Source organism: Macadamia integrifolia, chromosome 14 (assembly GCF_013358625.1).
Source record: "Macadamia integrifolia cultivar HAES 741 chromosome 14, SCU_Mint_v3, whole genome shotgun sequence".
Taxonomy (NCBI): domain Eukaryota; kingdom Viridiplantae; phylum Streptophyta; class Magnoliopsida; order Proteales; family Proteaceae; genus Macadamia; species Macadamia integrifolia.
In genome coordinates this window covers 24,228,468-24,256,426 of record NC_056570.1, presented here as the reverse complement: position 1 = coordinate 24,256,426, position 27,959 = coordinate 24,228,468, and the positions used below count along the sequence as shown (strand labels likewise).

The following is a 27,959-nucleotide window of genomic DNA, read 5'->3' as shown; positions in this document are numbered from 1 at the left end:
TTTTGAATATTATCATTATTCAATAATTACATTTTAAAAGGTTTTATAAATATTTTTTTGTCTAATATATCGTCAAGATGTACTAGTTAGGATGGATTTTTTTTTTACAGTATCACTTTACAATTCTGTAAATCCGTTATACGTTATTATTAAACTAAAGGGAGTTATACATCAATTTGAAAAAAAAAAGAAAAAAAAGTGAAGGGACTGAAATGTAATAAAATTTTCTCACATGGGGGTTTATTTTTTTATTTTTTTTTGTAAAATAGGGATTTATTTTTTATTTCTCATTATTGTTTCACTTTTATAATAATTTTTATTATTTATTGAGTAAATAATACTAAATACGAAAAATGAGATAGACTCACTTATTGCAATAGTGGAAACACTTCAAAAGGGCACACCACTTAGCACATTTGCATGGGACTCTAGGCATTAAGTTATTTTTATATGCAACTAATGGGAGAGGAGAGGGTCTAAACACTGCGGATTTTAAGGTTTATAGTCTCCCATGATTTTGGAAAAATTTTCTCTCCTCCCTTAGTTTTTCTGTCTCATCTGCTCTACTGTGATATGAGCTAGGGTTTGTGAAACTTAATTGTGGAAGAACATCTCTATTGTAGTGACTCCTACCCGTGATGAGTAGTCGAGAACAAGAGCTGAAATATTTTGGAGAACCTACACTTGTGGCTTTTGAGGTAACCTAAACTTCTATTATGTGTATTTGATTAATCATGTATTGCATGATCAACAGTCTGAGGGTGTTCTACCTCCCCCCCACCACACCCCCCCCAAAAGAAAAAAAAAAGGTATGAGGGTGTAAATTTTCTATTTGACATCTCTCAATACTAACATAGCATGCTTTGCTTATAGCATTGTCGCACTCTCTACTAGAGCATTGTGCCAGCAATCTTCAGATTTTAATTAAACAACAACAATTTTGTAGTAAACCTTTATATATAATGAGTGTAGAGTCTAGGAATCACTATTACTCCCCTTACTAGTTGAATGTTCAAAAATTCTCACATGGTTTTTGATATCTATCCCGTTGCAATGACATTCCCATAGTGTACAGAAAATCCATCAAAATTTGTTTCATGAGAAAAGCAAATCATACAATGCTAATGTGCAAATTCTTAAGCATGCCCTTAGAGAACCAACTCTTAGACCCTCACTTATTACCCAAAAAAAAAAAAAAAAAAAAAAACTCCTCTCTATTGACGCTATTGAATGTACCCTTCGATTTCTACTTTTAAAAAAAAAAAAAAAAAAAAAAAAAAAAACCTCCTCTACGGGAAGAACAGAATATATCATTTTCACACTTCACAGGGGAAAAAAAGGAAAAAAGAAAAGGGTAATAAGCTCTGCACGTAGAGAACACATCTAGCCCTTTTAGATAGCCGTTGGAGAGAGAGAGAGAGAGGGGTTTCCGAGCAGCGTTTCTATGGCGTTTATGTTTCGGAAGTTCCAAGAGGTAACTCTCCCTCACTTATTACCAAAAAAAAAAAAAAAAAAAAATCTGCCTCACTTTACAGCATTGTTTGATTACTACCTACAGGTATTAGCATTTCGATCTTGCAGAGCCTCTGTTGATTATTTCACTATTATTAGCATCTTAACCCAGCACGATTAGTGAAGCGTAGTGGGTTGGTTCTGTTTGTCATTGAGATGGGTTTTGGGTTGTATTGGAGATATTCTCATTAATTCTTAGCTCTCATAAAGATTCGATATTGTCCCTTCTATTACTTCAGTTCTTGGAATTTTTTGTTTCCCTACCGAGATCTGCACGACACATCTGTTGTATTTCAGATGTTGTAATCGGTTCATAATGACAAGGAAATTAGTAGTTGGAGATAACAACTATTGAATCTTTGTTGAGACAGCAATTGCATAAATCAATAAGGTTTGGAGTTGAGTTGCACTTGTATGTCACTTGCTTTATTCACTGCTAAGCCTATATTACTACTTGTAGTTGTATTACTATGGTATTGACATGGCTTAGAGGTTGAGATTTGTAGACTACCATCTGTTTGACTTTTTTCCACAGTGAGAAGTTGAGTCTCTCTCTCTTCTTGTTTCTTTGGTTGTCCTAGTGGGATCGGTTATAGATGAGAAGAATTAATTGTGTTTATTAGAGTGATTAACGAGGATCCCCTTGTAGTGATGTTAATGGTGAATTGGAGAAAGAAGCTACTGGAGGACCTCATTGGTTAATCCAAATAACAAAGATAGAAGTATAGAGGTGTTTGATCCTCCTTATGTAAGGATCTACAATGATAGGGATGACAAGTTTTGAGTTGAAAGTATTATTTTTCTGTTTGGTCATTACCTGTGTACTGTCTAATGGAATTTTCTAACCTTCTGTTCTTCTTTTACAGTTGAATCCCCTTTTTTCCCAGTGGCCAGTCCATTGGGGACTTTTCTCAGTCTATTATGCATTGGATACACTCGGTCTAGATTTCATTTTGTGTTTGGTTGTTATGTTTTACCATAAATTTTGCTAAGCCTCAAAGGTCTTTATGAGTAGTCAGTAAAACTGTCCCCGATGTTTTTCATGTGAGTAATTTGTGGCTTTAACTGTTCTCATGAACAAGCTCCCTGACCAATTCGTGCTACTTGTGGCTCATGCTCAACTGAATGGTTATCTAGAGGATGCTTTACCCACTAAGTAATTTGAGGAATGAGCCTAGCTGTTTGACAAATAACAATTTTATAATGCCTAGGATCATCTCCTTATGGCTGTTCTTGGTATACGGGATCTCCTAGATGGAACCAATAAATTGGTGGTTAATCCAAGCCCGTTCAATGGTACCTTTAAATTCAGATGACTCCATTCTAATTCATCTAATTGTTTGTCCTTCATACGTGCAGGCTGTGAAAACTCTTGCCAAGAGTCCCAAGTTTGCTAGAGATCCAAGGCATCTCCAATTTGAAGCAGACATGAACCGCCTCTTCCTTTATACCAGGTCAGTTCCAATATCTTGGCTGAATTAATTTTGGACCCGTTTGTTACTCATGTCTGATTCTTCATTTAAAATCTACCATTCTCATTTTAATGGCTGAATTAAAATTTGAGCTTGCTTTCTTGTTTAGTCTCAGATTTATTGATTATTTAAGCATGAAAATGGTCTACCACGCCATCTCATGGAGAACTTCCAACCTAAGGTGGAGAGGATGTGTTGACCCGCTCAAATGAATCTGGTTCCTTGAAGATGTTTGGTACTTTGGTTGGTAAAGCATGGAAATTTCAAAATCTCTCTCTCTCTCTCTTATGTGGAGAAGAGTTACGAAGAGTACGTCCTTTACTAATCTGATAACCTGGGTTCGCTCCAGTATTCAGTAGCAAATGGATGTGCTACTAAGTCGATGAAAACATCCCTTGTCTGATGCCCTGAGTTCCTCCAGAATTTGAGAACAAAATGGACCTGTCTCTACGTAGATGAAGTTTCATGCTAGAAATTGGTCATTCCGGGTGATCTTACTGTATTTTCTAGATGGGAAAAGAACAAACATGTTTTGATCTTCTACTTAAAAAAGAAGACAACTTTGTTCAAGTCGCGGTAATCCTAATTTGAAAGTAATGGAGATAAAGCATTTTGTGCCACCATAATAATAAAAACTTCCACAAAGAAAGATGAAGAAAAATGGCCTAGAAATATCACTGAACTAATAAGAATATAAAAACTTAAAAACTGAATTTTTTCCAATCATTATGAAACTAATTAACTTTGACTTTTATGTATTATTCATATTAGAGTTGCATCTTTACTCTTGGATTTTTGAGTGGCTCAGTTTCATATAGGACTATATGGAGTTTTTTGATGCAATAGCTTTTCTTTTTTCGCTATAAAGGTCAAGTATATTAAGAATGAAAAAATGGGAAAAGATACAAGAGAACTCGAAATCAAAGAAAAGGGAATATTGAGACTTTTCCACCTTCGGCATTGCCATCAACAGGAAGAAGAGATAAGAAACCCCAGACTTACATCAAAGAAAAAGAAACATCAGGAAAATCTATAACGGGGACGATGCATAGCATCCATTTGCAGATCGTTGGATACCATAGCAGGCCACAATAGAACAGGGTCTGAAATCTCAAGCCTTGCCGCGGAATTGGCAAGGAAATCTGCCATGGAATTGAATTCTCTGAAGCACTGGGTGATTTTCCACTGAATGGATTTCAGATAATCCAATAAACCCAACCATCTTTGGCGCAAGTACCATGGAACCAAACCCTTTTGAAGGAGGATCACCACAGACACCGAGTCACATTCCACCCATAATTTTTGATACCCGTGAAATTTGGCATATTCCAAACCGTGGATAACAGCCATAAACTTTGCTTCAAAATTAGTTTTATGACCAATGAAGGCTTTGAAATGATAAGAAATACCAGCCTCATCATTTCTGAAAATACCTCCTACACCAGCCTTCCCTGGATTTCCCAAGGAACAACCATCTGTGTTCAGATTTAACCATCTAGATGGTGGAGAGCACCAAAAAACTTCAATAGTCTCACTTCTTGTTTGTCGCACAAAGGAAAAACCCACTCTACTTGCACACATCAAATCTGAAACTGATAGGGCCTTACTTGAATGAACCAAGGAAAGCATACTAGGTTCAGATTTGACCATAGCGAAACACTGCTTGTGAAATTTTTTCTCGTCATTCTGGATTCTTGCAGTCCTCTCAAGCCATGTAAAATAAGGGATAAGGATAGCGCCGCACATCCATGCAGGTTTGAAAACCATAGAGCTTCCTTTTAGCTTCCACCAGGAAAGGAAGTCATCGATAGTGTGAAAAGATGGCCACCTCGTATTGAAGTACGAGCATAAAGAATGCCACATTGGTCTGACATATTCGCAGTGAAGAAATAAGTGAGTAGTTGTCTCCTCAGCTTTTTCATAGAGAACACATCTAGATGTAATAGGGACCCCTCTTCTTCGCACTTCTTCATCAATTGGAAGCCTTTTTCGAGCAAGTCTCCACCCAAAAATTGCTTGACGAGGCTATAGCTTTGCATTCTAGATTACTGAGGACCAGCCCACCTTTGGGTTTTTAGAGCGAATCTCCTCCCACGCAGATTTTATAGAAAAATTACCGGAAGAAGTGAGGCTTTGATGACACATATCATTCTCTTGAGAAGGCGAAATCCGATTCATTTTATCAAATAAATCAGAAAGAAAAGCTGAGACCACCCGAGGGAAGCACCATCTGTTATCTACAAAGAGGTCAGAAACTTTCAAGTTTGCGCCTTTGAACCAGCTCCTGTGCAGGTGGGAAGATTCAGCAATAGAGTGCTTATCCAGCCATCTATCAAACCAGAAGTTAACCTTCTTGCCATTTCCGATCGTCCAACGCTCCAACTCCGAGACAAACTTCCACACTTTCTTCAAACCAGGCCAGATGGATGAAGATTTATAACCCATTCTCAAAGACCCGTCTTTATCTACAAAACGAGCCCTGAGAAATCTGCTCATGACCGAATCATCATGCTTAATTTTCCAAGCAAGCTTACAAAGGCATGCTTTATTAACATCACGGAGCTTCCTGATCCCCAAGCCACCCTCCCTCTTAGGCTTACAAGTGTCCTCCCATTTAACAACAATTTTTTTTTTTCCTTTTCCATATCTCCAGACCACACAGAATTCCTCATCCACCGTTCTACCATCTTGATAATAGATTGGGGCCACCAGTAGACAGAGAAATTGTGAATAGGAATCCCTCTGATCAGCTCCACACGACCAGCCATGGAAAGAAACTTCCCCTTCCCCCTGCTAGCTTATTTTTAATTTTGTCTACCAAAGGCAGCAAATGATTTTTTTTTCACCCTTCCTTTAAAGATTTCCACACCCAAATATTTTGCGGGAAGACTAGCAGGCTGAATACCCAACAAGCCACTGATGAACTGTTTCCTATGAGGAGCTACTTTTCCAAAAAAAACCTTACTTTTATCTAAGTTAATCCTTTGACCAGAATATTCCTAATACTTGGATAAGAAGCCTTTAAGATTCTTTACATAATTTGCAGAAGCATTCATGAAAATAAAAATATCGTCTGCAAATAAAAGATGAGAAGGGGTTAACACACCTCTAGGCCCTGGAAGGGGTTTTAACTTGCCTTCATAAGTAAGGTTACTCAGCCCTCTACATAAGACTTCCTTTGCCAATATGAAAAGGATGGAAGTGATGGGATCACCTTGCCGCAACCCACGACTAGCACAAAAAACCCCCATAGAACCTCCATTGACTAGAACCGAGATCCTTGAAGTGGATAGAAGAAGATGAATCCATGAGATCCATTTTGTAGAGAACCCAAACTTTACCTGAGTTGCAAAAAGGAAATCCCAAGAGAGAGAGTCAAAAGCTTTTTTAACATCAAGCTTTAGACCCATTCCACCACCTCTCACAGCAGAGCAGAATGCATAAGATTAGCCAACTCAGAGGCAAGGCTAATATTTTCAGAAATAATCTTGCCTTTCTGGAAAGCACCCTGTTCGTCAGAAATTAATCGGGGAAGAAAAGAAATTAACCTTGAGGCTAAGATTTTAGAAAGAACTTTGCAAAAGAAATTGCCCATACAGATGGGGCGAAATTTCTCTAGGGAAGAAGCTCCCACCACTTTCAGAATGAGAGTCACAAAGCAATTGTACACTCCAACTGGAATATTCCCCACTATGAAAAGAATATGACACTGCTCTGCAGAAGTCTGCCTCAACAATGTCCCAGACACCTCTGAAGAAATAACCAGTGAGCCTATTGGGACCAGGAGAGTTATCTGGGTCAAGGTCCCAAACAGCTTGCTTTATCTCGTCTGAAGACGGAACATCGTCCAAATAAGCATTATCCCTGTCCGATAAAACCTTGGGGATGTAATGAATTATCTCAGGGTGGGAGGTAGTAGGACTTTGGCCATGTAAAGTCTCATAATAATTAGAGATGCAATAATTTTTCATTGTACTATTTTATTTCTATAAGTACTTAGTGATCTTTTTTTAAATGTCATTTATTGTTGGATGGGGTAATGACTTGTGTTTAATATAACACCAACCCTCTTTATTTATAATAACGGAGAGAAAGTTCTAGAGAATTACAAATACCATTACACCCCTTAGGGTCCGTTTGACAACTGACACTTTCCCTTAAGTTGGTGCATCGATATCACATATGCCCAACTTGCAGATAATAGGATGAAACATCTTACTGCTAAGACCTTTAGTAAATACATCAGCCAGTTGTTCGCTACTGGGAACAAAAGGCATAGTGTTAAGAACCATATCCAGCTTCTCTTTGATAAAGTGTCGATTGATCTTCATATGCTTGGTCCGATAATGCTGAATAGGGTTGTGAGCAATGCTTTCACAGATTTATTGTCACAAAAGAGCTTCATAGGAAGGGTGGTAGGGATAGCCAAATCTGTGAGAAGACCATGAAGCCATAGGAGCTCACAAATGCCATGTGCCATACCACGGAACTCTGCTTTGGCACTTTAATGGGTAACCACGGCTTGCTTCGCCATGTATCAAGGTTACCACCAACAAAAGTGCAATAAGCAGTAGTAGACCTGCTGTCATTAGGGCACTGGTCCAATCAAGATCTGTGAAGGCCTCCACCCTAAGGTGATCATGAGGAGAAAAAAGAATGCCAGGTCCTGGGGTAGATTTCAAGTACTGGAGAGCACGCAACATAGCTTCCACGTGAGTTAAGTAGGGATCTTGCATTTACTAACTAACTAGGCTGAAGGCAAATGTGATGTCAGGGCGTGTATGAGAAAGATAGATGAAGCGCCCCTCTAATCTCTGATATCTCCCCATATCCATAGGATCACCTTCCCTGCTACTTAGGTGACCGTTAGCATTAATAGGAGTGTCTGCTGGCTTACACCCCAACATGCCTGTCTCAGAAAGAAGATCAAGCACATACTTCTACTGAGACAAGTAGATCTCACGAGAAGACTTGACAACTTCAATGCCAAGGAAGCAACAAAGCTGTCCTAGGTCTTTGATCTCGAATTCCTCACTTATGTATCTCTTGAGGCGAGAGATTTTTGTCAGATCATCACCAATAACAATAATATCATCTACATAGACTATCAAGATAGTAATCTTCCCACCAGATCTCTTGATGAACAGATTGTGGTCGGTATTGCTTTGAGAGTAGCCTGTAGTAACCACAACCTTATGGAAATGCCCGAACCAAGCACGAGGGGATTGCTTCAGCCCATAAAATGTATGCTTCAACTTTCATACCTTCCTTTGGGTTTTGGAGCAAGTGAACCCAGGAGGAATGTCCATATACACTTCCTCCTCATGTTCCTCATGAAGGAGGGCATTTTTCATATCTAGCTATCAGAGATCCCAATGTAAGTTGGTGCTACAAGCTAAGATAACAGAATTGTGTTTATCTTAGCAACTGGGGCAAAAGTCTCTTGGTAGTCAATCCCATTAAGTTTGAGTGAAGCCTTTGGCAACAAGTCTGGCCTTGTATCGATCCACTGTACCATCAACCTTCTGTTTTACTATGAAGAGCCATTTACACCCAACTGTCTTCTTTTCGTGAGGGAAGACACACTAGATCCCATATGTCATTGTTCTTTAGAGCCTGCATCTCTTCAAACAGAGCTGTCTACCATTGTGAGTCTACATTCGCTTCTTGCTAGGTATGGGGAATGGACATAGAGGCAGAGAAGACATAAAACTATAATAGGAAGGAGAAAGTGAGCCATAAGAAATAGTTTAGCAATAGGATGTAAAGTACAAGACCTAGTGCCTTTTCGAACAACAATAGGCAACTCAAGAGATGGATCAACAGAAGAAGGAGAATTACCTAGGTTTAAGGGGACAAGATTAGGCTCGAGAGGAGACAATTGGCATAGTAAGGTAGATGCTGGATGTGTAGTGGTCAGAGTCTATTGTCTGCTATTATAAACACGCATCTCTGGCCGAGGCGAACTAGAATTGTCACTCTTCCCCTGAAAGGGGATACTGGAAAGGATAACAAGTTTAAGAAGCGGCGGCACATCTGCCACAAATGGAAGGAGACTCCCTTTGAAGAGGTTTCGTAGTGTTGTATGACGCAGATTCGTGAAAGACAACATCCATAATCATAAACCAACGCCGAGTGGGAGGATGAAAACATCGATAGCCTTTTTTAGTAGGAGCAGACCCCAGAAAAATGCACCGGAGACCACGAGGATCAAACTTTCCATGCGGATGATGATTGCAAGCATGGCAAACACTACCAAATACCTTAGGAGGAACAGGAAAAGTAGTGGAACCTTGGAGAAGTTACAGAGGAGATGATGCAGAGGCCTTGGCTTGGCTGGACCTAATTGACCCACTATGGAGGCCTAAGCCAAGACACAACCAACCCAAACCGATATTCTGGTCTGGCAAGGGTTGGTAGTTGATAATCAGGGAAGCAATCTTAGGATATTTGATTCTCTTTTGTTTTAGAAGCAGTTTCTTTTGGAATTAGTTAGTTTCTAATTATAGAGTAGTTTCCTTTCGAATAGTTTCTATTAATTGTTTTGATTTCCTTTATATTAGACATGTAATCGATAGAGCAATTCAGATTTAGAATATGAAGTTTTGAGTGGAATAATTTTGAGAGCCTGCATGATTGTGGATTTGTGTGCTTCCCTTCCTTTCTTCTTCTTCCTTCTTCATCTTCCTCTGTTCTTCTCTTTCTTATTGTTCTCTCTCTCGCTGGTCGAACCCTTGTTTCAAGGGGATAGTTGCAGCACTAAACAAGTGGATCGATCTCCCTCACCTTTGATCTGCTGGAACTAAAACTTTGTGCGAAGGTTGCTCTTCCCTAATAGACCCAAAACCCCCCAAACCCTGGTTCCAGAAATCCCTCTTATCAAAGGATAGAACTTCAGTTGCAGGTCTGAACATAACCTCACTGTAGAGCTCAGTTTCAGACCTCTAGAACTTCTGATTTTCTCTTTCTCGCTGGTCGAACCCCTGTTTCAAGGGGATAGTTGCAGCACAAAACAAGTGGATCAATCTCCCTCACCTTTGATCTGCTGGAACTAAAACTTTGTGCGAAGGTTGCTCTTCCCTAAGAGACCTAAACCCCCCAAACCCTGGTTCCAGAAATCCCTCTCATCAGAGGATAGAACTTCAGTTGCAGGTCTGAACATAACCTCACTGTAGAGCTCTGTTTTAGACCTCTAGAACTTCTGATTTGCTTGTTTTCTAAGGAGACCATTTGTTGTTTTTAGTAGGGCTGTGAGTTGTGACCCATCATCCCAAATTTCATATCTGAGTTCTTTACAAGGGAGTTCTTCCTCCTTGAATCCAATGGTCTCTGCCTGATTTCTGGTTCTGACGCAAGGTTGAAGAAGAATCGTGAGTTTGCTATTTATTTCTCTTTTATTCTGATTTCCTGTTATACCCTTCTCTTTGCCTCTAATTTTCTCATATTCCATATTCTTATTGTGCTTCCTAGTTTATCCCCACTAGATAATTACTAATTCCCTTTAGGTCCCATCTCCCAAGTAGCTCATTAATTTTACCAAAAATAGAAGTAGCTCATTAATTAATCTGGTTATTCACAATTCTGCCACTCTCTTTATAACTTCAGTTTATGTACAATACTGCCACTGCATCTTGATTATTGAGTTCTCTCATCCGGGTGGGCCCATAATTGAACCGAACAGTGTTTTCACACCCTGGTTCCGCATTAACTTGGTATCAGAGCCAAAAATTCCTACAACTATTGGTGAGTAACAATGATCTTCTTTAACGACTAAGTTCACATAGAGAAGAAACTGATATGACTATTGCCAATGTTACTGAACGAGTGACTACTTAAGAGGGAAGTGTCAACATGCTCAATAATAATGTCACTTCCTTGCAGACTGTGATGACTTCTTTGTATACGTCCATTGACAGGTTGACAGTTTCTGAGAAAGGAAAGGGTCCCATGCTATCTGGGGATTCTTCCAACTTTGTCCTGCAAGGGTTGCCACACGTGACCCCACATCCATTGCCACATGTTCCCCTTCCACCACCACCACCACTACCACCACTACCACCATATGGGGCTGGATGATATGATGATGGAGCAGACAAGGCAATAAGATTGGACGTCCTTGACTTTTATGGGGACCACAACCCAGAGCAGTACTTGGACTGGGTTCATCGTTTGGAGATCATATGGTACAACTTGACAGAGGCTAGGAAGTTGATGTTCGCTGAGGAAAAATTGAAAGGCACAACTTGGGTTTGGTGGATAAAACACCAACAACAAAACCGAACTCGAGGCCTTGGGCAAGTTACTACATGGGCTGGGATGCGAGGTGCGATGGATAGAAGATTCCAACCGACCGATTACAAGCAACGTGTACATCTCAAATTTGTGCAGTTGAGACAAGATAATATGTCGGTTGAGGAATATGTGGCCAGATTCTACTGCTAAGCCACTCGATCTGACTTTGAGTGGGACGAGGAAGTCTTAGTGGCATAGTTCTATAACGGTTTGCATCCACAAATTAGTGCTGTATTGGCCACTGGTAGATTGTCTACCATGGAGGATGCAGTTCAGGTGGCCTATTAGGTTGAGGAAAAAGTCTGAAGAAGCCTTACACTCGGAGGACTTTTCTTGACATATATTCTAGAGGAGATACCTCACGCCCACAACAGTTTTCTCCTCAAGAGAAATCAGTTTCAGTAAATAAAGCACAGGCTAGTGGTTCTTCAACAACACCAACATGACCGGTTCGTCCATACTCTCCTCACCATGGTTCAGACAGACCTTTCTCCCCCACCTCGGCGTGGTTATGATAGGAACTCAGTATTTCTAAAGGAGGCTATTCAATGCTTCACGTGCAAAGGGTATGGGCATCATGCTAATCAGTGTCCTAACCGGTTGTTAGTGTACATCGACAAGGACAATTTTATACCTTATGTACCAGAAGAGCAACAAAAAACAGGAACGGTGAATCTAGATGTTGAGTGTGAACGTGATCCTAGTGAGATCAATGATGGTGATAGTGATGACGAGTGTCAACCATTCTATGTTATCTGTCCTCTTTTGACTGCACAAAAGGTTCCGAAGAGGACGATTGGCGCCGTGATAGTATTTTTCAAATGAGGGTGAGATGCAGTGATCGCTTGTGTAACATGGTGATTGACCTTGGCAGTTGCATCAACGTTGTTGCTGAAGATGCTGTTCACAAGTTGGGTCTGAAAACGAAGCCTCATCCGAATCCCTACAAGGTTGGGTGGGTGAACAACAATTATCTAAAAATTAATGGAAGGTGTTTGCTCACGTATTCCATTGGTGGATTGATTGATCAGGTGCGCAGTGTGATGTCTCCCTATGAAAGTCTGTCACATTTTTTTAGAGCGCCCATGATTGTTCGACAAGAAAGCCAAGCACTATGGATATGAAAATACATACTCCTTTCAGCATGGTGGACTTGAGATGAAGTTTCTTCTGGCAAAGGATCTTCTCCCTCTCAAACTCAAGAGGACAGCTGATACTTTTCTCCTTAGACGCATTGACTCTGATGGGTGATGGCATTCTTGGACCTCATCCAAAATCGACAGAGTCGAGTTTTTTTCAAAGGAGGCAAGTTGATGTAGATGCCTTGGCTTGGCTGGACCGAACTGACTTACTATGGAGGCTTAAGCCAAGACACAACCAACCCAAACCAATATTCTAGTCTGGCAAGGGTTGGTAGTTGATAATTAGGGAAGCAATCTTAGGATATTTGGTTCTCTTTTGTTTTAGAAATAGTTTCTTTTGGAATTAGTTATTTTCTAATTTTGGAGTAGTTTCCTTTCAAATAGTTTCGATTAATTGTTTTGATTTTCCTTTATGTTAGACATGTAATCGATGGAGGAATTCAGATTTACAATTTGAAGTTTGAGTGGAATAATTTTGAGAGCCTGCGTGACTGTGGCTTTGTGTGACTTCCCTTCCTTTCTTTTTCTTCCTCTTCTTCTCCATCTTCCTCTATTCTTCTTCTCCTTCTTATCATTCTCTCTCTTGCTGGTCGAACCCCTGTTTCTGGGGAATAGTTGCAGCTAGAAACAAGTGGGTCGATCTCCCTCACTTTTGATCTGCTGGAGCTGAAACTTTGTGTGAAGGTTGTTCTTCCCTAAGAGACCTAAACCCCCCAAACCCTGGTTCCTGAAATCCCTCTCATCAAAGGATAGAACTTTAGTTGCAGGTCTGAACATAACCTTACTGTAGAGCTCAGTTTCAGACCTCTAGAACTTCTGGTTTGCTTGTTTTCTAAGGAGACACTGTGTTGTTTTTAGTAGGGCTGTGAGTTGCGACCCATCATCCCAAATTTCATATCCATCTGAGCTCTTATAAGGGAGTTTCTTCCTCCTTGAATCCAATGGTCTCTGCCTGATTTCTGGTTCTGACGCCAGGTTGAAGAAGAATTGTGAGTTTGCTATTTATTTCTCTTTTATTCTGATTTCCTATTATACCCTTCTCTTTGCCTCTAATTTTCTCATATCCCATGTTCTTATTTTTCTTCCTAATTTATTCCCACTAGATAATTACTCATTTTCTTTAGGTCCCATCTCCCAAGTAGCTCATTAATTAATCTGGTTATTCACAGTTCTGCCACTCTTTATAACTTCAGTTATTTACAATACTGCCACTGCATCTTGATTATTGAGTTCTCTCATTTGGGTGGGCCCATAAGTGAACCGAACAGTGTTTTCGAACCCCGGTGCTGCATTAGGGGACCGGAAGGAATGGACCTTAGAACGCATTCGGTTGATAAGAAAGGCAACAATGAGAATCTCGTCATTTGAGTAATGGAGAGAAACATGCATCTTAAACATAAGAGAGCGTGCTACCTCACAAAGGGGGTGATTCTTCAGCTTAGCAACCCCATTCTGAGCTGGAGTATTCACACAACTAGTTTGATGGAACATCCCATGATTGAAAAGGTAAGCCTGAAAGGACCCTTTAAAGTATTAACGAACATTGTCACTTTGAAGGATCTTAATGGTAGCACCGAACTGAGTCTGAACCATGCGGTGAAACTGTTGAAAGCAATAGAAGGTCTCGCCCTTGGTTTTCATCGTATAAACCCAAGTGGTCCGAGAATGACAATCAATAAAAAAGACAAACCAACGATAACCAGTGATAGATACATAGCGGGATAGACCCTAAATATCAGAATGTATTAATGAAAAAAGAGTGGCACACTTATTTCCAGAAACAGAATAAGTGATCCGAGTTTGTTTGAGCAAAACACGTCTCACAAAAAAACTGACTCGAATTGCAATTCTTAAAAGAAGGGAAAACCCTAGCTAAAGTTCCCAGAGGGGGGATGTCTCAACCGACGATGCCACTGTAGTAACTCAGAGATGGGAGGTGACGTAGAAGAAGTCTGAAGAGCCTGACCAGAGACAATGCCGAGTCATCATCAAGCAGATATAGACCACCACGCACCTTACCGGAGCCAATCATAGCCCCTATCACCAGATCTTGAAAAACACAAGGAGACAGGAAAAATGTGATTTTGTAATTAAGACTGGAAGGAAGACTACTAGTAGACAAAAGGCTAGTGGGAAAAGAAGGAATATACAATAAAATAGAAATGAATAAAGAAGGGGTATAGCTAACAGAGCCCTTTCTTAGAGTAGTGGAATAAGTCCCTTTAGCCAACTTGACCTTACCATCACCAAGGCAGGTAGTGCACTATGAGAAAAGAGGCAAAAGGCATGTTATATGATCAGAAGCCCCCCAGTGTCTATAATCCAAAGGGTAGAAGGAACATAGTATGGCCACAGAAGGAGATACCTAACCTAAAAGGGGTGGAATGAGCAGAGCTTGCAGTGGCTAGTGCATGAGAGTCCGGACGTGTCAAAAGGTGTTGGAGGGCAATAAGCTCATCAGATGATAGCGAGGCTGCTGAGGTGCTAGGAGCAGAGTCAAAGACAGAGCTCTCAGTATGGTTCGCCTGCCCAGGAGTACTGGCACCACCCTTTACTTGCCCTTTGCTAGATGTATTAGTATGACAGCCATGAAGTTTTCAACAGTGCTTCTTGGTGTGACGCTCCTTCCCACAGTAATCGCACTTCACTGGAGTCTTAGTAGAGGAGCCACCAGACTGTGGGGCTGCACTAAGGGACTGAGTGCCAGAGACAAGTGCAGATCTCTCAGTAAGGTGGCAACAGGTTGTGGTAGCATAGTGGTATGTTGGATGTCCTCAAGTTGGATAGCAACATAGGCTTGATCCAAGTAAGAAAGGGGTCATGACTCAACTCCACATTCAGACCTACTAGAAAGTCAGATGCTTTTGAGAATCTGTAGGGGTGGAAGGAGTATACTCATATAAGTCAAGCTAAGTCCACAGTGTTTGCAACTCATAGTATTACTATGACAGAGTGAGCCCTCTTTGCCTTAGATCCCGATCCTTCTGGCAAAGCTTAAAGACAGGAGCATTATTCTCCGCCTGGGAATAGATAACCTGGATAGACTTCCAGATCTCCGTAGCGAAGTTAAGGAGGAGATAACCATGTGAAAGCTGTGGCAATATGGAGTTGATAAGGAAGGTCATAACCAGAGAGTTGGTACACTACTATACTCCCACTTGTCGATCTTAGGACCGGTGGTTGGACACTTCGAGGTTCTAGTGAGGTACCCGTAATAGTGATGGAGAACCTTAGGGAAGAAGGGAAATCAGAGTAGAGAGGGGGAAGGAGGGGGGGGAATCACACACTCATTGGTGCACAAACTTAATATCTTCATTCAATAATCAAAACCACCCTCTTTTGTCCATCGGTTACAGTCAATATATAGGAAAGTAAAGACATAGAATTAGAAGCTTAACTGAAATGGAAACTAGCCTAAACTAGGGAACGACCATTAAAAAGGAAACCAAAGCAAATGAAATAAATCCTACTCCTACGTTTAACTCTGGAAAGTAAAAAGCATGAAATACAATACTAAGTAACTACTAATTTTATTTCCAACCCTTGTTGGACCAAAACCCTGAGTTGGACCGGTTTTTCTTGGCCCTTGGCTTCCACAGCTGGTCATGCTGGTCCAACCAGGTAAGTGTAGTTGTATCTGAATCAAATAGCCACGGGACTTGAGGGAGATGTAGACCGAGCGTGACCATATAAAGTAGTTTGTGCCATCAAGCTTGATAGCACAAGGAGGAAAGGTAAGAAGAGCTGTGGTGTATCTTCCAGTAGAAGCCGACGAGTTGGTAAACATGGTTGCTACTCAAGGGGGCTGCGCAAATAGAAGAGATACTAGCCGAAGATAGAGAAAGCACAAAAAAACCAGAAAAGGCTAGAAAACCCAAAAATTGCTAAAGGGAAAAAACCTTGAGAAATCAATTTTGGGGATAGCTCTAGAATATAGACCTCAAAAGAAAAATTGGTTGGTACATACCACTATAAGGATAAGGAGCACCAATCACAATAAACATCAAGACAATTAGAGCATCAAGCAGGGAAAAAGCATATTAACAATGACAAAAACGATTTTAGAGTAAAAACCCTGAATAAATGATGAAAAAAAGGGTCTGTGTCTCTCAGATCATTGTAGAAGAGAATATGAGAGCCCAGGGGAAGGATGGATGGAGGCTAGAAACCCTCTTGGTGGTTTAAGCTCCCACCACGAGAGAGAAGCAGATGAAGAGAGATGGAGGGAGGCGCAGATGGAAGGAGAGAAACGAGAAGAGAAAGAGACGGAGAAGAGGGGGAGCCCTTAGGGTTTCGGATCCTATGCCTCTGATACCATGTTGGATGGGGTAACGACTTATGTCAAATATGACACCAGCCCTCGTTATTTATAATAATTGAGAGAAAGTTCTAGAGAATTACAAAAACCATTAAACCCTTTAGGGTCCGTTTGGCAATTGATACTTTCCCTAAAACCCATTATTACAACATTTACCCTATGGTCAAGGGTAATAACGTTGTTCCTAAATTGTCATTCTTTTTGGGCATGGCTATCTGTTGTGCTATTCTGCACTTTCATACATGATCTAGTCTGCTATAGCTTTCCTGGATTTTCACAAGGAGTTTCTATATTTTTTTGTCAAGATTCTCTTATTGAAAGAATTTATGCCATTTATAATCTAGGTCTTTCTGCACCACAAGATGAAGGGTGAAATATTTTGCTTCACCATTTTTATTTGTCTCTCTATGATGAAGTCATCCTAAGTCAAGTGATAAAATTATCAAATGCACAAGTATAAGAAACTATTGTTTGAATGCAAGAATGAATGGTGCAGAAGACATTTCTCTTTCTCCTCCTCCAACGATGCCTGAGTCTACTGCAACTTTCAAACCGACCGTGCCTTCAAACACTACCCCTGCTGTTCTACATTGATTTCCAAGTCACCCTTGTTGCCACCACCAACTAATCTGCCTGTGCACAACCATGATTTGGTATCATCTTCGGTATTATCTCAAAGTGAAGAAAGGGCACATGGTGCTGCAAAACTAGTGGGACAAGTGGTGGTAACTGTGGATATCTGCCAATATGCACACTGGATATCTGCCAACTTGCAGGTTCATAGGCACACTACCTGCATGACTTGGTTGGTGATGTTAAAAGGGGTTTGGGGCTGTGAGAGCCTGAAGTTGGAGACATGGTGCATGATTTTTTTTTGATATTCCGATATTAGTCCCCTGTAGCATAGTACATTTGAATATTGTAATGGCTGAATGTGTAGATTTTGACAATTGTGAACATTTAAAGTAACAGTTGTTAGTTAAAGATCAAGACTCTAGAAGGGCATACCCGGTCCACAAGGCTCCTGCATGTGAGAGGTCCAGGGGCGAGAACTACACAGCCTTACCTTGAGAACGTCGATAGGCTGTTTCGACTGCTTGACCACAAGGTCGCAACATTTGTACCTTACCGTTGGACCAAGCGCACCCCCTAAAGATTAAGACTTTAGATGCATATTCATTATTTGTCAACCGACCTGTTGTTTCTTCTTAAATTTTGTTGTCTTCGTTCCTTGTAAAATCACTTTATTGGTTTCTACATGGGAGGATTCCTAGGTTGGAAGTCCACCTTTTTTGATGACTTTTATTCTATTTGATCTACCATTTCTTTTAGGTGCTTAGAGAAAAAAATGGTGAAGTACACCTTGAAGGAATTTTACAAGACTTGTGACAATTATCTGAAAAAATTGATTTTAATATATATATATATATATATATTTTTCTCGTAGGCCTTCTAGCTGCATAAATTTTGTAGATGTTTCCACATGTTAGATACTCAATTCATGGACACCAAATTTCTTTTGTAATTCTCTCGCTGATCAAAGTTCTTAGCTGTCTGCAATTACGCTTTCATGAAAAATCTGAGTTTTTATTTATTTTTATTTATTTATTTTTTTTTTATTACATAGTTTAGATTTCATCGATTCTTATGCTTGATTTTAATTTTCAGCTATAATCGCTTAGGGAAGGATGCTGAAGAAGCGGATGCAGAAGAGATTATTGATATAGCAACAAAAGCTCCCTTTGCTGATCAGCAGAAGCAAATACAAGAAAACATTCATACTCAAGTCAAAAGCTTCTTTAAGTCAATGGATGAGATTCTTCTTCCCAATTTAGACGGGAAAAAGGAGGCTCATAATTTGCCTCTGGAAACAACTCCTGCTCCTCGCCATAGTGGCCTTAGTCTTGCCGTTGGCCGAAGTGAAGCACCTAAAAACCACATTGGTGAGTGTTTCTTGCCTATGTGTTATATGAAATTTTATCAGAGTTGGTAATAGGGGGGTAATTCTTGTTACTCATGATAGAGAGCTTCTAGGATTTGTAAAAATGTATCTATGAATCCTTATTCGATATTTCTCACTAAGGATATCTCTTAGGTGAAAGCTAAGCCTTTGGTTGAACATCATAGTTGTCACGGCGTCAAATCGATCCAAGACGGTGGAGGGGTGGCTAATCGATTCGGCGATGAATTGTCCGTTATGGCGTTGCTGTGGCGGTCAAATCGCCCATGTGTCATTTTTTATTTTCTCTATTTTCTAAAGTTATTTAGTATGCTACTTTTTTATTTCCCCCATTTTCTAAAGTTATTTAGCATGCTACAAGCCTACAATATATACCCTATAACATATAAAACCAACATTAAGCAATATCAAATCATCAAAAATCAACATAGCCCTATCAAAATCACCCTGCATTTTACAAAAAATCGACCGCCTAGTGAATCAGGCGTGACCTGGCGTCCATGGCGGTGCCATGGTGACGCCTATCAGCCAATGGCGACTGCCATTTGTGAGTCACGTATATCGTAGCACTGCCATGAACTTCTTTTTTCTCTAGGAAGCCAAATCGCTGCCTTGGTGACGCCATGACAACTATGATGAACATAACCGTCTGATTATGAAGTTGTCTCTGAAAATTGGTGCATAGTTCTTCTTGCTGTTGAAAAGAGTTGATGCATGTCAGTGTTTGTTTTATTTTCTTCTTAAGAAGAAATAGACCTAGAATCATGTAAATAATGGTTGTAATAATAGTAATGATAAAACACCACTAATAATATGGGGGCGTAAGAGTGTTGTAACATATATTTTGAAGTGTATGAAAGAAACAATAGCAAAAGCTTGACCGCAGCCAGAACTGAGGAATTTCTGGGGGACACCAATAATATTTTAGTCCACATGCAAAAACTATGAATTGCACAGTATGTAAAAAAAATATTTTTAGACTCAAGTCTTGACTCATCCTTCTTCTGCCATGAGTATCTTGGGTGGGGACTGCAGCCTGTTGAGCTAAGGTTGTCATTGTTGTCAACACTGTCTGTTGAAGTGTGCAGTGCAGATACAGTTGTGGCAGTATGTAGACATCATTATGAATAGTAGAGGCTGACTGGCATATCGATGATGTGGCATGTGAGCTGAAAGAACATGGGTTGATGTAACTGATTGAGTAGATCAGTTGTAGATGGTGGGCTAAGAAGAGATGGGCTTGCATGGTTGACCTTGACATTCATAGGCAGTCACAGTTGTATGTTTTGACAATGAACAGTGGAAAATATGATCAAGCTTCATCATATACTGAGAGGATCTCAGAGTGATCAACACGAAACTTGAAGACATTCAAGTCAATTATCAACAGGATTTGAATTCTTTCTGCGGATACTCACTGTGGGAGATATGGCTCAAACAGTGAGCATCACCTGTGTTGCTCCGAACACGGTTTTTGCACATACAGAAGCTTGAGGGAATTTTTTGAGGTCTTCTTCACTTCCTAGTTTGAAGCTCAAAACATGTAAGTTGGAGAGCTTCAAGTTTACTTTCATATGCCGCAAGAATCGGCTCAGTCTGAGTCCGATCGAAGAAGTTATGATCTCGAATGTGAATGCAGTGCAGTGTGACCAGAATACTCTGTTACACATAAGACAACTTGTGGTGCATTTTTCGAGGTCTTTCTCATTACCTGGTTTGAAGTTCAAAACATGAAAGTTGTAGAGCTCCAAGTCTTCTTTCCAATGCCACCAGAATCAATTCAATTTGATACTGGATGAGTGAGATATGACAATTTTTCCGACAGTAGAGAAAAGGTGGTTGAACCATGCACGGTTCAACTGGGAGCGGAAATGAGTTCGGGTTTGTATGTTTAAAGGTTGGATTTCTTAGCAAAAACGTGTGGAACCCGAAGGAAAAATAGGGAGAAAATTAAAAGAGGGTTTTAGGGCTTGAAAGAAGAAAAAAAAATGGGAGATTGGGAGAACCCTTGTCCACCTAACTTTCAAAGCATAAAATCCACCATTGAAGCTCAAGAGATTGGTAGTTGGGAGATTTTATTGAGCACTTGAGAGGGTTTGTAAGAAAAGGCAAGAAAAGAAGAATGAAAAGTTCCTTATCAAGCTTGGGTCCTACTTGAAGCTGTCAAGAAGACATTCAAGGCTTGGTTGAGAGTTATTTTGCTTTCCAGAGTACGAGGAGTTGGTTGTAAGATTTCTCATATCTTGGCTATTTTTATTTCAGTCCTATACTCGAATTTATCTGGTTAGGCTAGGTTCCTGTTAAAAAGCCTAAACCAATATTGTACTTGTATCGGGGCATTTATTATATGCCTTTTTTCTCTTTGACTGTTGTTTAGTCTATCAAGTGGGTGCCCCCTTACAGTTGGAGTTGTAAGAAGCCCAGAGTAGCTGCTCCAGAATAGTTGTAGCTATAATGTAGTGTATTGAGCATATATGAAGCCCATCTAGGGTATTGCTCCTTGAAATGTAAGCACACTGTCGAGCCACGTAAAATCATGTGTTGTGCATGTTTTTCTGTGGATTGTATTATGTGGAAATATGGAGTGCCTTTTCTGCAGGATGGATTTGCACACGAGGTAGACCTTGCCACATGGTAGTGAATAACTGTGGTTGAGAGGCAAGGAGTTTTACACAAATATGTATAACCATTTGCATGCTTGAAATTTACAGTGGATAGTCAGACTTTAGGCACTGTGACTTTTGTAGCTATGATGAAGATGCTGCCAATTATATGGCTAAGCTGAAAAGGGCAAAGGGAAGTACAAAGGCAAGCACCCATTTAAGTGCTTCAATTGTGGAGCAGACGTCATACACTTATGATCATGAGTTGGAAGAGGAGATTGCTAATGTAAGAAAACAGCTAGCACATCATTTGCAGTGAGCAGTCCAGGCACTCAATCCCAAGCACATAATGGCAGTAAAAGCTCGATCTGTTAGAGAAAGGCAGTGAAAATGTATAAATCAACACTCCCCCGCATGTGCAGGCCAAGATTTCATGGTCCTTGCACATGGAGCTCATGTGGTATTTCCTTCGAGCAGCACCATGGGAGAAGAAATATCGGGAAAACTCTTCCGATGCACTTCCTAGGAGTAACACTTGGCCTCCCTTCTCTGATGCCATGTTCGCTACTGTTTCACCTAAAATCTCGAACTGTTAGGGAAGGACAGCATAAATGTATTGATCAAAACATTCAACTTTGGGATTGCTTGGGGACTCACTCAACCGAAGTGTTAAACCCACTTAACTACAAGAGGACCTCAAACTCACCCAAGAATGGGACTCACTCACCACAAGAGGATCAAATACTGCTTCCCTCTCCTCTTCTAAACTTCACAATACATACTTATATATATATATATATATATATATGGGAAGGGGGAACTACCCGTTGAAATATAGCGCTAGAGTAGAGCCATTAGAATATAGTTGGAATATAGCATGTAGCTATCGGAAACATCTTAGTGTATGTGAGAAAGTGGAGTGGGCATTAAGTGTTCATCATCATGACTAGATCATTCTCCCCCACTTTGAAGGAACTTGTCCTCAAGTTTGATGCTTTTATCATCCAAGTGTCATGATAAAACTTCAACTCGTGCTCTACCTCTAATATGGTGCTCAAGGTCTGAACTTGCTCTGATACCAAGTTGATGTAGTACAAAAATAAACTTGAAAATATAGAAGAGTTTTATTTCCAAAATAAGAAATCAAGTTGATGTGGATCCGGGTTCCAAAACCGGAATTGGATCACTTATGGGCCCATCCAAGAGTGCAATAACCAAATATCAAAGAATAATGGTAGTTCTGTTAACTAATTGAAGTTTATAATAAGGAGTGGGATTGTTTCCTCACAATAGAGGAGAGCTTGGGGGAAAGGAATCCCAGAGTTTTGATTGCTATAATATCTGTACCTTCAACCATAATATTGAGTCAAGACAAGTTCTGCTGAAGGAATTCCAATCGAATCCTCAGTTAATCACTTGTAGTTAGAGACAAAACTCAGATTAAGAAGTTCATAGGAAGAAAAGGAAATTGAAGGAGGATAATAGAAAAAAGGGGAAAAGGGAAGAAGTATCAGCTCATGGGGGAAGAGAGAGAGAGAGAGATTTGCACAAAAGGGGGGGTGTGAAGCCATGAAGGAGAGGTCATTCGACCATTGTCTTTGTACCTTCCTAGCACCATAAACAATTCAAATGAATTCATTCTTCAACTCTATGCCCAATGAATTGGGTTACAAGCCTATTTATAAATAAAACCAAATTTAAAACTACCTAATAAAAATCTAAGACCGAAATAAAATAAAATCTCTTAATTATTCCCCAAAACCTAGATTGACACAAATAGAAACACAATAAAATTCAAATTGGCAATTCCCTACTTGTCTAATGATTACCCAAAATAAAAGATTACATATCTTCCCAAATGAAATAACTCAATCTTTCCTGAATAAAATAAATCCAAAATTTCCTCCTGAACCCAATTTGTCTCGGTCTAAATTGCCAGAGGGATTCGGTTCAGCCACGAGTTTGCATCAAAAGTACAAGATAACAAGGACCTAAGAGACCGTTTAATTCAAGGTTCAAAGAGGACCACTTAACTCTGGCGTCACTTGGGGGACTCACTCACCATAAAAGGTTACATTGGAATCAAAATTTCCTTCCTTGTCCTCTTCTACACTTAACAATACAAATATATATATATATATATATATATATATATATTGGGGAATGGGGAACTAGCTGTTGTAAAAAGAGCTGTTGAAATATAGACGTTGGAATAGAGCTGTAAGAATTGTAGCCGTTGGAGTGTAGGCGTTAGCCTTTGTAAACTTGGAAAGAGTGCATGGGAGAAAGTGAGTGAGTATTAAATGTTCATTGTCATGACTACATCAGGTACACTAGCACCCTCTCTCTCCATATATATTTCTCCTCTTCATACGAAATAATCCCTCTGCTCATTTATGTATGAAACCATTTTCTTGCTACTTGTTGGTGTGCTCCTTATGCTGCTCCTTATGCTGCTTGGTCAGAGTTCCCTCTACCTTTAAGTTTTATAATGTAATGTTGGTATTAACCCATACTATTTTCTGGGTTTAAGTTGTATGGTGATTTTAAATCTGATTCCAGAAGCTTTTAAGAGAGTTTCTATTTTTCAGACTCCTTAGTTCTCAAGTTTTAGTAATGAGAAAGTTTCTATCTTTGAGTTGACTCGAGAATAGAAGTTTTGGGATTCAGTTTATGATATAAATATCATTTCAGTCTAGTTTTGTGACAAATGGTTGAGTTATTGAATGAAGAATTTAGTTGCTTCCTGGGCTTCCTTCTTTCTTTCTTCTTCTTTTGGCTGGTGATTTACTATTTGTTATCGCTTCTGTTCTTCTCTTCCTCTTTCAATTGATTGACTTTTCTGGTCTGAAACACTATTTCAGGGCTCATAACTGGAACCACAATCACTCGAATCCCTTTTCCTGGAGCTACATCCTTTCTCTGTGTTAATGCCTCCTTAAACCCCAAAACCCTTCCCATAACCAAATGTCCATACCTGTTAAAACCTACATAGCCAATGGCCTCCTATTCAGCCTGTTTCCTTGCAACCAAATATAGCATCTCACTTAAGCCTCACCAAATCAGTTGAAAAATTCGAACTTATTGAGCTGCATGGTACAATTGAGGTTAAGGACCTTTTTTCATATTCTCTTCTGAATATTAGATATAATCATAGTTTCTTTTGTTTTTTATCAAATTCCTGCATCTCCAGAAATGCACTATCTGAAACATTTCCAAACTGATTTAGGATAGGTTCAACAACCCCAATCAGACGAGGCAATGGTCCCATATAAAATAAATGAACCAGAATAAAATAATTACAAACAGAGACTAAACTCTAATGAACCAAAATAAAATAATTACGAACAGAGACTAAACACTAATGCAACACTTCTGTCTGGATGCTACATTTTATCCAATATGTGCCTTAAGGTTGGCTAAGATACAATAGCGATTTAGCATTAGACAATTTGTTCTTGGAATCTGAGTAATGTCATTTTTCAGCACAGATGTGCCTGAGACAAAGCCGCTGTCTTTTGCTGAGGTCTCGCAGAGTTTGAAAGATCACTTAGGCTACACTCTGGATCTCAAGAAATCTCAAGTCTCCCACAAAGAGGCTGGCCAAGGATTATTCTTAAGTGGTGAAGCCACTGTTGGTGCTGTAGTGGCTTTCTATCCTGGTGTGCTATATTCCCCAGCTTATTACCGTTGTATTCCTGGATACCCAAGGGTTGATGCACACAACTCATACTTGATTACAAGGTATGATGGGATTGTGATAAATGCCCAGCCTTGGGGTACAGGTGGTGAATGTCGTGAAGTATGGAATGGGTTAGGTGTCTCCGAAACCAGGTCTGATATGGATGAGGTTACAGATAAAGGTTCAGACCGCATTTGGAAACTACTTAGCAAGCCTTTGAAAGGTGGACAAGGGGGAAATGGTAGTGAAGTATTAGAACGGCGGAACCCCTTAGCATTGGGCCATTTTGCTAACCATCCAGAAAAGGGGATGGCCCCTAATGTCATGGTCTGCCCATATGATTTCCCAGTTACTGAGACTGCCATGAGAGCCTATATTCCCAATGTTCCATTTGGTAACGAGGAGCAAGTGAAAATGAAGAGGTTCGGTAGCTTTTGGTTTAAATATGGATCCTCAGGTAACAATGATTCAAATGTTCCTACTGTGAAGACTCTTGTTCTCGTGGCGTCTAGGACACTCTGTGATGAAGAGATACTTTTGAACTATCGGTTGAGCAACACCAAGCGGCGGCCGGCATGGTATACCCCAGTAGATGAGGAGGAAGACCGGAGGAGATGGAGCTAGATGTTGCAGGCTTTCATTTATCAGCACTGAGGTATTCAAGATTGCCATGGTCAGTTACAATGACCTTTCACCCTCATATCCAAGTGGTGCTGTGGGCTTCTACTCTAATTTAGTCACTGCACTCTTACATCTTTTTTTTTTTTTTCTTTTTCATCCTTTAGGATACAAGTTCTGTGTTGAAGGATTTTTTTTTTGGGGTGAATTTGTTGAAGGAATTTTGACAAGCTATGAATCCTCCATGTGGCGGTTCAAACGGCTCTTTTTGTTGGGTTTGCCATGATGTATGATTGGTTTAATTTGAATCTTTTTAATGCCACATTCAACTCTTGGATTACCTACCGAGGTGAGGTCATAGTATAATAATTGAAATTTTTTATTAAATAATTCAATATATATGGAATATTAGTTAATAGTATTATATTTATGGGAGAGGGCTTTTTAAGTGGATAGTTGTTTGGAAAGAAATCTATAAGGTGCATCAAAATATCTGCCATGTGGTATTTTATGTGGGACCTAAATTTTGTGGACAGGTTAAGCCCAAGGTCCTTTGCTCATATGTGAAGTTTCAGTTCGGTTGGAATTTGGTTAAATTAGTTTCTGAAATTTTACATTAGGCCAATTTTATCCAATTGTCAGGATCATCGTATCACTTATCCATGTGGTAAAATTGAAGATTCCGTTTGTAGATTTCTTTTCAAGCTACCTACTCAATAATAACATTTTTTTTTGTTCATTTATTATAAAAATACACAGGGGCTACACGTGACCAGGGAGCGTTCTTTTGCAAAAAAAATTGACAGTTTTGAAATATATTTATACACGTCTTGAAGGGAAGCACCCGGCCCAAGCTTCAGGCCATGAGCGTAGGTAGAGACCACAGCTCATTACCCATGGCTGCAGCACATAATCCCAGTCTTCTTGTTCTGTTTTCCCTCTTTCAGTGAACTTGGGAAGATAGGCTGATAATTCTGATATTTATTTATTTAAATAACAGTAAAGAGGCGGTTTGGTGGTAAGGCTGCGTACACTTCCCCCTCCCAGACCCTGTAGTAGCGGGAGTTTTGTGCACAGGGTTGCTCTTTTTTTAAAGAGGCGGTTTTGGTGGATGGCAAGCTTAACATTGTATCCGTGGATGGCACGGGTTCTATGATGTGAAAGATTAGATGTGGCCGATATTTTATGTATAAGTAGATCTCAAGGTCTTTATTAACATGTCAATTTTCAGCCTAATCTCAGAGCTGGCCAAGTGACACTAGTAACAATTCAAAATCTAGGACTAGCAAGAGAGTTGCGTGGCAGCCAGCCCAACAGAAAGGGACCAGGACCAATTGCTATGGAATTGATACAGAGTATTGATGAACCCTGGAAAAGTCCTTGAAATTACCTCTAGAAGGCTTCAAGAAACCCAGGCTCCGTTGCATGTCCATGTCGTTGCAAAGAAATTGAAGGGAAGTGTATTTTCGAACCTATGAAGGAGGTTTTTAATTATTGCCCAACATGATTGTATAAATTACTTAAATTTTATCATATTTATCAATAGTATTTTTTGACCGAATTTTTGTTTTAATTTTAAAATTCAAATGAATTTAGATGCGAGATAAAGAAAAATTTAATAACCAAACATGAAATGATGAAAAACCAATGATAAATGATGTGAGGTAATAATTATAATTTTTTTTCTCGAAGGTTTGAAGATTTCACTTCCCTCCCCTTTAATTTCTCTTGCCAGCAAATGGAGTAAAGGGAAATGAAGAAAAGTGAAAATAATTAATTTCTTTTCTAACTTCAAGGACCTTGATTAAAATGTCATTGAATAAAAGTGAAATAAACTTGAGAAAATTACATGATTACCCACTTTTGGGGTTTCCTTTACAAAATTACCCACAAAAAGTTTTAGTAAACAAAAATACCCAAAATTATGTTTGAGTTCACGAAACTACCCACCCAAAGTTTTAGTTAGCAAAAATACCCAAAATCAAGTTTGGGTTTAAAAGCTACCCAAAATAGTGATTCTTCATCTTCCACATAAAATCATGTATGTTTTTATTATTGAAACTTTGAGTGGGTAGTTTTGTAAATCCTAACTCAATTTTGGGTATTTTTGTTAACTTGAACTTTAAGTGGGTAATTTTGTAAAGGGAAAGCTAATTTTGGGTATTTTTGTTAACTGAAACTTTTGGTGGATAATTTTGTAAAGAGAAACCCAGAAGTGGGTAATCATGTAATTTTCCCAATAAACTTTGAGTGAACACTTTGACAAAACTAACCCTCTCCATTTAGAGTAGCCCAAAGGGGAGTATATTTAACCCAAAGGGGAGTATATTTTAAATGGGGAATGTAAGGGGGGGGGGGGG

General features: G+C 39.6%; 1 protein-coding gene across 1 annotated transcript; it reads left to right on the top strand.

Moving 5' to 3' along the window:
* Positions 1–1,295: 1,295 nt before the first annotated feature.
* LOC122062131 lies at positions 1,296–25,939 on the top strand. The gene is made up of 4 exons (XM_042625796.1): positions 1,296–1,474; positions 2,872–2,966; positions 18,405–18,679; positions 24,791–25,939. Exons 1-4 carry the CDS (start codon positions 1,445–1,447, stop codon positions 25,603–25,605), a joined length of 1,215 nt encoding a protein of 404 aa, XP_042481730.1. The 5' UTR covers positions 1,296–1,444; the 3' UTR covers positions 25,606–25,939.
* Positions 25,940–27,959: the final 2,020 nt, after the last annotated feature.

Bases quoted from the DNA above. Each gene is read 5' to 3' on its own strand.
- LOC122062131 (XM_042625796.1), top strand. From the start codon at position 1,445: ATGGCGTTTATGTTTCGGAAGTTCCAAGAG. The intron at 2,967-18,404 runs GTCAGTTCCAAT...TTTAATTTTCAG, and splicing joins CGCCTCTTCCTTTATACCAG to CTATAATCGCTTAGGGAAGG. The intron at 18,680-24,790 runs GTGAGTGTTTCT...TTTTCAGCACAG, and splicing joins AGCACCTAAAAACCACATTG to ATGTGCCTGAGACAAAGCCG.